General features: G+C 38.0%; 1 protein-coding gene across 2 annotated transcripts in view; it reads right to left on the reverse strand.

The window, feature by feature from the left end:
- LOC122642444 (serine/threonine-protein kinase rio2-like) overlaps positions 1–10006 on the reverse strand; it is a 43985-nt gene extending 33979 nt beyond the window's left edge. Inside the window, exons 1-9 of one of the 2 annotated variants that reach the window (XM_043835918.1) lie at positions 9860–10006; positions 9620–9666; positions 9428–9498; positions 9234–9347; positions 8950–9125; positions 8740–8828; positions 8397–8514; positions 8105–8178; positions 6094–6141 (exon numbers count right to left, since the gene is read on the reverse strand). In XM_043835918.1, coding sequence (XP_043691853.1) covers positions 6094–6141; positions 8105–8178; positions 8397–8514; positions 8740–8828; positions 8950–9125; positions 9234–9347; positions 9428–9498; positions 9620–9666; positions 9860–9943 — 821 coding nt within the window. In that variant the 5' untranslated portion in view covers positions 9944–10006. The remainder of the gene's footprint in view (positions 1–6093; positions 6142–8104; positions 8179–8396; positions 8515–8739; positions 8829–8949; positions 9126–9233; positions 9348–9427; positions 9499–9619; positions 9667–9859) is intronic. The other variant, XM_043835919.1, reaches the window with a different exon arrangement.
- Between the last annotated feature and the right edge of the window lie 1434 nt (positions 10007–11440).

An 11440-nucleotide genomic window follows, 5' to 3' on the forward strand; every position in this document is an offset into this window, starting at 1 on the left:
GTCCTTTCATGAAGTGATGGTTGTGATTGCTATTATTGGAAATTATTTGCTTAGATTTATTTAAATCTGGCCTGAGAGTGGACCTTGGTGCAACGGTTAGGTTGCTCCATTGTGACCATGATGTAGATCTCAAGCCCATATGTACCTGCAGGAACAAGCCCCAAAACCAGCCCAGCAAGGTTGTGGGATTCGACTGCTGTGCCAGGCAGCCTGATCTGATGATGTGGAAATTTTTTGTTGGCTCGATGGAGCATTACCTAAGGCAGCCTCAGCCTAGAGTGAAGCATGAAGAAGTTAAAAGACCAAAACACTGTTCACGTGAACAGTGTCACAGCCCCTTATTTTGCCTTGGTGTGAATGCTACTACAAGATCTTGTGGGGTCCAAGACCAGATTGCATGAAGACTTTTTAGAAGAGTGAATTTTGTCTATGCATAGGGATTTAAAAGTCTAGTTTAGTTACTAGTTTCAGATTTAGAAAGTAGGCTTAAGTTTCTATTTTTAATTAGATTTAGTTTCTATTTTATAGTTTCTAATTTTGTTCCTTGCATATTGGCTGAACTATAAAGCTTAGTTTCTATTTTCATTAGGTTTATATTTTTAGAAGTTGCTATTTCTTTTAGAAGTTACTATTTCTTATGTTTCTAATTTTGTAAGCTGACCTATTCCATTAAATAGGCAGCCCCTCTTGTAATAAAGACAGATTTGGAGAAAAGAATTTTCAGGCCTTGTTGCCATCGGTTATGGGAGAAATTCCATGTTTCAACAACTAGGATAGTTGTGGGTGAGAGACCCAGGCTGAGAGAGCCATTCCCCTACCCCCTCCTCTTCTTTATCTTCTTCTCCATCCCTAGTCGATATACACTTATGTGCAATTTCTGTGACTGCAATAAACTATTGTGAAGTACCCTTTAAAGCCCAAATCCAATTCCCAATCATCTTAAAGGTTTGTTGTTGTTGCACACCATTAATAGATCCTTATCGTGTTGATCCTGGCTGCAATCAATCTCTCGTTGGTTTCTCCCTGGTCCGAGGTCAACTTTTGCATTAGACCAAGTGGTCATGGGTTAGAGTCTTCTGGAAACAACCTCTCCGCAAAGCAGGGGTAAGGCTGCGTACGTTATGACCCTCCATAGATCCCGCTGTGGCGGGAGGCTTGTTCACTGGGTATGCTCTTTTTTATTTAAACCTGGCCCATAGTTCGAGAACTCGCGAGATCTCACCGAGTTTCTCGGTTTTTCGAAATCCCGAGACGAGACTGCCTACGAGTCTCAAAATGTCAATATCTCTCCAAGATCTCGGATCTCGTTTGACATAGGAAAATGCTCATATAGGTCCTTTATATGAATGTCAGATCTCGAGATCTTGCTGGAAATTCTTGGTATACAGACACCTATCTATGCCAAGAACCAAGACAGACACTTATTTATGCCTAATATCATTTAAGTAAATGAAATTACTTAAGATATTATTCATAAATAAGCAAATACCCCCCTATTTGAATCCAATAAAAATAGTTAAAAAATCAAATTCCAAAAGGAAAAAAAGTCAACCCCCCAGTTCAAGAACAAAAACTGGATTTTCGGCGGTAAGTGCAATTTTCAACTTTCTAATGCTGGGTTTTTTCTCAAATCTAAAAATTCCATAAATCTTATTATGGTAAAACATTGCTAAAAACCAAAAGTGCGGTAAATAGTCATTTGTTTTGATGTCCAAAAAACTATTTTCATTCAGAGTGATTTTGACAGCATTCGCGCACACCGAATTAAATTTGACCGGTACATAACTCTTTCAATATAAATCAAATTTTATCAATCTTGGACTTGTTGGAAAGCTTTATTTTGAAAGCTTTCCAACAAGTCCAAGATTGCTTAAATCTGATTTATATTGAAGGAGTTATGTACTGGTCAAACTTAATTCGGTGTGCACGAATGCTGTCAAAATCGCTCTAAATGAAAATATATTTTTGGACATCAAAACAAATGAATATTTTACCGCACTTTTGGTTTTTAGCAATGTTTTACCATATTAAGATTTATGGAATTTTTAGATTTGAGAAAAACCCCAGCATTAGAAAGTTGAAAATTGCACCTACCGCCGAAAATCCAGTGTTTGTTCTTGAACCGGGGGGTTGACTTTTTTTCCTTTTGGAATTTTATTTTTTAACTATTTTTATTGGATTCAAATAGGGGGGTATTTGCTTATTTATGAATAATATCTTAAGTAAGTGTGTTTGTCCTGTGTCTGTCCTGGTTTCTAGCATAAGTGTCTGACTTGCTTTCCCACTAACTGAAACTCCTATTTGGACTTTGTTTTTGCAAAATCTGATAGTGTCATTGTGTTTAAATGGCCTAAAATAGGCTGAATACCAAGTTTTAGACCCAAACTAAGTCTAAAACCCACCAAAATGAGGCCTCGAGTCGAGAAAAAAAAAAAGTGCACCAACTCGGCAAGATCTCGGCTCGACTCGGTTTTTCAAGGGTCCGAGTTGGCATCGAGACCCGAGTTTTCGAACCTTGATCTGGCCTATCTGGTATTTTATTTGCTATCGTGAGGTTGGACATTATTTTATTGGGATATTATTTGCAGCCACTCTTGATTATGAGATTTATAAGATGCTCATCCTTCGTGATTTGCTGCCATATGATGGTGGAATATTCTCTATATGTATTCTCTGAATTATTTATCCACGTGTAATGCAACACGTGAGGGGGAGATTGAAGATTATTGTTATTATCTACTCAAGTCATCAGCTGAAGATTATTATTTTGTTCATGCCATCAGCTCGTGTCCTCATCAACAATTTTATCTATGAAGATAACTATTTGTGGTGTTTAGCAACAATGCAATTTATCCAATTAACAGCAACCTTATGTTGTCTCGTCGTCCCCAGCAACTTGATGTTGCTACTTGGTCCCCAACAATCTGATGTTGCTACTTGGTCGCTAGCAACCTTATGTAGTTACTTGGTTCACAGTAACCTATATTACACTTTTACCTAGTTCATAGCAACCTATGCTGCAATTTTATTTGCGACCTCTATTTGGGGCTCATGAGTGCATCAATAGTTGCACTTTTATGTTTTCTTTGTGAAGATTACTACTTACTACTTGCCTTTTTTGAGAAGGGCTTATGAAGAAGTTGTTGCGCAGAGGGTGGGCCTTGGTGCAACGGTAAGGTTGCTCCATTGTGATCAAGAGGTCACGGGTTTGAGTCTGGAAACAGCCTCTTTGCAAAAGCAGGGGTAAGGCTGCGCACATTATGACCCTCCCCAGACCCAGCAGTGGTGGGAGCCTCGTGTACTGGGTACGCCCTTTTAGTTGGTGTCTCTACCGATTATTTAATGGGATTAGTTGACACGAAGATTTTTCTCTACTATTGCTGCTGATGATTGGTGTGCTTGAGTTGATTGCTACCAGAATGGAGTTCTCCCTATGGCCTATGCTCACTGGCGTCTATGACTGCTATATATGTTCAAGACTGGTGCTGCTTTTAATAACTATTCTTGTTTGTTCCAAGCTGGAGCCTTTTAATATATATACTCCAGCTTAAGGGAGAGTGTTAAAAGACTACACACAATTGGGGGAGTGTCACTATCGTGGTAAGTTGAGTTTGAGTTTAATTATGATTGTATTAGTGATAGGAGACAAGTTGAATAGATCGTGGTTAAACAATTCTCTTCTCTTCTTCTCCCATCGTTCTATCCTTCTCCCATCATTCTCTCTTTTCTCTCTTTCTCTTCTACTTTGCAAGTACTGGTTTCAGATCCCGATTTGTTACATTTCCAAACATTATATTTTTATTGGCTGCATATTTTTTAAACTCCATAAGCCGCCCAAAAGCTTACCCAAACATGCAACCTCTTATTCTCCTAGTTTAGACCTTCTCCTTCAGGTCAATTTATTTGCTTCTTAGAAACACCCATGACCCAGTGCTACTAGTATCAGTGCTCTATTTATTCATCTTCTAATTGATTCTGTCAATATAGTTACCAGATTGGTAAATTACATATCTGAATTTCTATCATTATATTTTGAAAACCATAAACTGTTACAACTTACATATTACCAGTTTCCAATTCCCTGCCCTGTATTGACTTTTCTCCCTAGCATGTTCAATCGCAACCTTCAATTCAAGGGGGAATTCTGAGATTTTCATTCAGTTGATAGACCAGACCATAAGGAGAACTCAATCCGAGTTTTCTGTCTATCTGGTCAAAAATATTTTGGAAGATATCGGTTTTCACCCAAAACCCCTAGTTTAGCCCTAATTTCCATCTAAAGATTTTTTCACATAGACCAACTGAATTCTGTTTGGGTCTGTGATGCAGGGGAGTTTTTAACTTACTTCCAAAGAAAGAAGAAAACCAAACAGGCCTTAGCGGCCAGCCGGCCAGCAGCTTAAATGGATCTGGGCTTTTTTAAGTCCAGCCTGACATGTGGGCCTTTAAAGCCAATTACCGGCCCTGTTTTCTAGTCCAAATCGTGGGCTATGTTTAATTTCTTTTCTTTTATTTTTTAAGTTGTTTTGTTTAACTTAAAGACTTATTCCTTAGCCTAAAAGGTTTCCTACTTGTGTTATTTTTCCAACTTCTTATTGGCTAGGAATTCTTTATCTTTTTATATCAAGCTTGTACTTTGTAGGCTTTTGCCAATCTAACGATTTGAATAAAGACCAATCTAACGATTTGAATAAAGAACTTTTGTTGTCTTCTTCGATGGAGAACTGCTGTGGGATTCAGTAAGGGGCAAGAGGTCCAAGAGATCAGTGGAATTCTGATCTGGTTATATCGAGTGGGAACTGAGAAGCCCAGGTTTTTTCCTACCTTCCATATCTTTATTTCCTTCATAGCTTGCTGTACTGGTAAGATCGAATCATCGCTATTCTGGTGATTTATTCTGCTACTGATTTGTGACTAAGAAGAGGTTTTGTTGCTGATACTGAGGCCCTAACATATAGGGATTTAATCCTACTTTATTGCTAGAATAGTGTACTGGCGGGTGCTCTGTTTTCTGGTTATTTTTCTGCAACCTGAGATTAGTAATTACACCTAATCCAGCCATTGGTTGTTAATAAGATTTTGGGAATATTATCCATTAAATGACTCCTCATTCGACCAGACACCGATCAGGTGCCTAGATATGCTGATCCGGCTAGTTCTTTAATTCTGAAAAACTCACTTTATCTGTCTGAAGATTCATCCCTAATTTTGTATCTAGCCATCAGATTAAGGAGCCTTTTTGGGACACTCAAGATCTCCCTAATAGAGACCTTCCACCAAGACCTGATACAGATCAGGTCTGTTGATCTGGAGTTATAAAATTCTCCCAAATCTGCCCCTTGTTGTCCAGATTTACTTCTTTGACCATTGACTTCAATCCCACCATTAGAACATCGCAGTATTTTGGAGTTGGGTTATTCTATTGGTTTGTGAACTTCGTTTAAATTCTGACCTTCATTGGAAAGGGTTGACTTTGACTGTATGGTTGACCAAAATTCTGTTTTGGGGTTTTACTTGGGATCTTGTTAAAAGAGGTGTGTAATCTGAACCTAGGGTTCATCCTACCTACCCCCCATCAGTCTGTTTTAACTTCTGGTTTCATAATGTAAATCCTCTATTCAGTTCCTTGCTTGAAACCCAAAATATTGTCAATCTTCTACCTCCGATTTCTATATCAACATTAGAAACTAGCAAGCTTAATTTGCCCCAAATTCACAATTAGAGTTAGCATTTTCTTGGCTTATGGATCTACATGAGAATATTCTCTAAGTGGGTCAAAAATCCACCATGTGGAAGTTCCATTGGAATCAGAATTTTGTGGACATACAGCCCCTCACCTCAGTTCTATGTCATATGATGAATTTCAGCCAAAATAGAACTTACAATGTCTTAAAATAAAACTTCAAAGCAAAAAGTGGGAAAAGTAACATCTTGAGAAGTTTGATGAAGTGTTGAACAGTTGATAATGCATGTGGAAAATGAAACACATGGTAGGCCAAATGATTGAATTGGACTTAAAGTTACAACTATAATGGTTTGCCACAAAAAGCATTAATACCATCTTCAAGGAATTTAATCACTTCAATAACTTACCTCTTGCTGAAGAACTTAAAAACACAATCAACATCACGGTCAAAGTACCTGAAACATGAAGAGCATTTTTACAAAGTGAATGCAACCTCCAAGAAAAGCAGGGGGGGGTAGTCAATAGATAATTTATTAGGCACATTGCTGAAAGAAGTGCACACATCTATTATTAGGGACATTGCCATTAAAAAAGTGCAAAAATGTATCCCAGACGGGGAGCGATAAGCAATACAATACCCCAAAATGTAAACAGCCATATCCCCCAATCATACATCTACCAAAGAGAGATCCAAAATACAAAAATTCTGTCCACAGTCCACATTAGCTGACAAATCAGCAAGGGTGTATGTGTTGTGACATCCATCTAATGACTAAAGATGAGTCATCCTCCTTGTCAGTTGTGTATTGTCTTGTGAGCAATATATGAGCATCCATGTATTAAAGCTTTACTCTCTGACTTATTTGTGTCTGCTGTACCCACTGGGCCAGGAAGCACACCATTAGTATGATACCTCATGATCCAGGAACACTCCAACAATACCATCAACCCCAGGAGACCAGAATTTCCAATACTACATTGGAGCGGGAGATAAATAAATCGCCAGCAAATTGCAAAAGACTTATCCAAAGATCAATACAAACATTCAAAGAATAGGGGCACTTTTACATCGCTTCTCCAAATTGATTGTCCGGGGTTTTGTGTTCTCTGAAGTGATTTTGACTGGAAGACTGTTTGGCACAAATTTTATCCTTAGAAATAATTCTTTAATTGTGTCCTCCTTTGAAGTGGTTTATCCAAGGGCCTCTTTGGTATTATTTTTCATTTTCATTTTCTGACAATTTTTCATTTTTTCATGTGTTTGGTATCACTTTTGAAACTTGTTTTTATTTAAAATAAATGAAAACACCCCCAAAATGATAATAGACTCTTGAGTCTATTATGGATTATGGCCAAAATCTGTTTTCCCTTCGTTTTTCCCCTCTTTAATGAGCATGTGCTCATATGACCCAAATATGAGGGGTGAAATAGACATCTTCTTTTATTTTTAGAAAGACAAGCCCCCTCTGTCCCTTCTTTTTCTTCTTCTCCGTCGTTCAACCCACAGTGAAGATCCCCGCGTTGAGACAGCCAGGGTTTCTAAAAAACCAGAGAAAACAAAAGAAACGAAGAAGCTTGAGACAGCCATGGTCATAGCTCCCTGAGCCAGAGGAAAAAACGAAGAAAACAAGCCCTAAATCTCCTATTTCCCTTCACCCCCCATCGATTGCAGGAACATAAAACCCATTTTCGTTTTCCTTCTGATTTGATTTCTTGTTTTCCTCCTTCTGTTTCTTCTATTCTTCACCTTTTCTTCTTCCTTTCATCAACCGATGCCCACTTCTCCATCTTCTTCTAGATTTCTAAGTCCTAACCGTCCATAACTGCCACCACCACACATTACCTTTGTTCCCATTTTTTCTCTGTAATTGTATAACCCTCTTCTCCCTCCTTTCTACTTTTAATTTTATTTTATTATTACTATTATATATAAAAGCTAATCTGAAATCCCAGATTTCACCAATTCCATTTGAATCGGCACAGATTGATGTTGTATTTCAGGAGATTTATGGTTTAGAGTTGATTTGGGAAAGAAGATTGGTGATGGGAGAATTTCTTCACTTACCACTAAAATATATATGGGCTTTGGGCCAATTTCTCTAAAAAAAGCCTGATTTGGGCCCATTTGTTCAAAAATAATATAAATATTATTTACACATAGGTATTTACCAAACTTAAAAAATGATACCAAAGAGAGCCCAAAGGAAAAAAAAATATTTTTTCATTGTAAGAATGACTTTCTCATTCTTTTTTTCTTTCCTCTTAGGATCAACAACCCAAAAAGTATCTTCTGATAACATGTATACTCAATGAAGTGCTTCCTTCAAAAATCACCCTAAGAAAATTAGGGGCATTATCGAACCCAACATTAATGAAATATTTTTTTTTTTTAAAAAAGTAAGAGAAAATGCAACGTACATTTGTGCATTACGATGAGAAACAGAGACCATCTGAGGAAAGTCAATCATGGTAACATTCTCATTGTCATCAATCTACAATAAAAGAGAGTCAGTCACCATGAGTTGATTAAGATTACACAACAAATCAAGCAAACCAAGATTATTAGAATTAGCATGCCACTTCAGACCAATATGAGGCTCCATGTAAGTCATGGCAAAAATGCTAACTACTAAGATAATAAAAAACATACCAATTCAATTATCAACATAGGAAAACATAAGGAACCAACTAGAGTACCTAATATACATACCATTAAGTTAAATTCATTGAAGTCACAATGGATAAGGCCATGCTCTGCCAGACGAACAATAAGACCAATAATTATCTCAAATACCATATCAGGATTTTGCAATTGCTTCACTTGCACACTACACACAACAAAAAAGATTGTTCAGTAATAATAGAAGAAAACAACCCACACCCCACAATGGGGAACTGTGAAATAAAGGTAAGAAGTTCTGCATATACATAAAGAAAAGAGTGCATTCATCATTGAGGTCTCTAAATTAACAGGTAAATTTAGAAATGCAGATTACTGGAGGTCAGGAATAAAAGGCAAAAAGTACTCCTAAAACTCAAAGATGAATTCTTACAGTGGATATCCCTGCACAAGAGACATAATGACACAATGCCTATTACAATCCACAGCACTTGGAACAGGAAACCCATGCTCTTCCAGAGCCTGCATGAGTTGGGACTCAGGTGTTATACAAATATACAACCATAAAGTGAAAGATGATGAGCACGCAGAGTACTAAGTATAACAAAGAGAAAAAAGGAAAGAAAAAGGAAGTATCAGCAACCTTCATGAATGCATATTCTTTCAGTGCAGCAAGCCGTGACAAGTACAACCAATTATAACTAGAACGGTGCACCAAATAATCACGCTTAGATTTGACAGCCCTGAAAGAGATCCTTCCCAGCCTGTGAAGCTTCATTGCCAAAATTGTGCCATCTTCCTTGGCGACCTCAAATATGTCTTGAACAGGGATATGGGAAAAAAATGTGTTATCACTATTTCCTTCATATGTATGTGTGTGTGTGTGTGTGTGTGTGTGTCTGGGGGAGAGTGGGCTGAGAAGCTTACCAGATTCCTTCCCCACGCCAATTTGACGACCAACAGCCGTAAACACCCCACGATTAACCAAAGTCTTTATGGCAAGAAAATCATAACCAAGATAAGTCAGCCGAAACCCATCATCTACATATGAGAAAATACCATTAGGCAGTGTCAGACCCATTCTACACTTCCACAAATTCACATAATAAAAAAATACTCACATTTTGAAGAGTCATGATGCAACAGCTTATGCTTGAGCAAATTTTTCAATACCTTGTAGGTGCCTCCATGCCTGTACATTACAAGCAGTATATTTAGCCAGCAGAATATCAAGGAAACGAAAAGTCAAAAACAGGAAATATTTAACCCAGTAAGTTAATTAGCCAATGACGATAAAATGAGTGAAAATTCACCTGAGACGGGCAATACGGTCAACAAGCTCTGACGGTACAATTTCGTGCTGAAACCCAAAAAAAAAAAAAAAAAAAAAAAGTATTTCAGAACCCAGCTAATTTACGTTGTTCATTAGGTACAATTTGTGAATAGTTTCACGCATGCATTTAATTGTTGTTTAATTTCTTTAATTCTTTCAGATTAGAAGTTGAGGTATGGATGAGAAAAATAGTCTTGTTAAAAGGAGAATACTAACTTACATTTCTCATTCCCATCTCAACAGCGGTGAGAACCCTAAAGTCATCTTTCGAGAGATATCTCAGGACATCCACGTCCAGCTTCATGCCTGCACACTACAGTGGCTGTCAAATCTGTAAAGTTACAAAGGAGAGCGAGGGAAGCGAGAGAAAAAGAGGAAGAGGTATGCTGGAATGTAGGACATAAGGTTTAACAGATATGGATAACACGAATGTGTTAAGATTTGTTTATTCATTTGATAATCAAAATTGGCCAATTGACTGGGGCAGTCAGGATAACGGCAGCTGCAGCAATGGGAGAATCACTCCTAAGATGAGAACAGAGAACAACATAGAAGAGGCAACAGAATAAGTTTGAGTGGCAAGCCTATATAACAAGGAAAACAGAATTCAACAGAGGGGGGGAAGAGAGGAGTTCATACCAGCTCTGAGAGAGGCTCTTCGCAGCTCGCGGGGAGATGATCTGGTTTTCGCAAGTAGGGTTGAAAGTCCGAGAGTGAGGAAGGAGGTTCAATGAAAGGGTGGGGTGTTTTATCGGGAGCAGGGTTTTAGTATTCAGTATTGGGATAGGTATGTGTTAGTTAAAACGAGAACGGCAAACAAACGGTGTTCGGTACGGACGTGTTTTAAACAGATCAAAACTTGAAAGGGATGGTCAAAAATATGGTCAAATACGTGACGAACAACAAAAGAATGAAAATGGACAGTACGCATTTTAAACGTTTAAATTTGAACAATACGGTACCAAAAAAATATGGCAATAAATAGGCATAAATTAGTCAATAATTACCTAGCAAATCTTTTAGCCCGAAAGCAGTGGATTCAACTTCTCCACCCCATTCCCCAATGAAAAGAAATCCAAAGGCAAAGAACAAAACAAAACAAGATAATCAAAAAAATCTTTTAAAATGAAAACTATATCCAAAGGTATCCCAAACAAATATGCAGACAAGATTGAACTTATATCAAGCATACAAGCCACTCAAGCGTCTCTGGGAGTGAAAGAGGGTGGAGAGAAATTAGAGTGGAGCAGCAGGAGTGTAACTTTGAGTGCTGCAAGTTCCCGGCTGCCGGCCCCCTTCGACGTTCAAGGGCTACAGGTTGCTTTGCCATTGAGAATGAGGGAGACTTCGAGAGGTGTTACGGTTTCTGAAAGTGTTATTGGGGAAAGTCAGGGAACTGAGGAGTTAGGATGGGGGGTATTGGAGGGAGTTTCGGTTTTGGTTGAATGGGTAAGTGAACGGATTTTGGGCTTTTAGGAATGGTTATTTGCAACTGCCTTTTTTTAATTGAAAAATATGGACACAAATTTTAAACGCGTTTAGAACTTCTTCAGCTGTTCACGTTTTTTGCCGACTCTTTGAGATCAATTCGACCGTTCACGTTTTAAAAGTCAAAAAATGGTACAACGTTTTATTCGTGTTTTAAATGTGTTTTAAATATAGAGGACTATGGCCGTATGGGACAGACTTACGCTGTTTAAGTTAAAAAAAAAAAAACGGATTTATTTACACTTTCTACCCTTGGTCTGTACCAATTCTTGATACGGGGTCGGTCAGGAACTTAGTAAGTTCGGGAACAGCA

The sequence above is a fragment of the Telopea speciosissima genome, chromosome 10 (genome assembly GCF_018873765.1).
Source record: "Telopea speciosissima isolate NSW1024214 ecotype Mountain lineage chromosome 10, Tspe_v1, whole genome shotgun sequence".
Taxonomy (NCBI): Eukaryota; Viridiplantae; Streptophyta; class Magnoliopsida; order Proteales; family Proteaceae; genus Telopea; species Telopea speciosissima.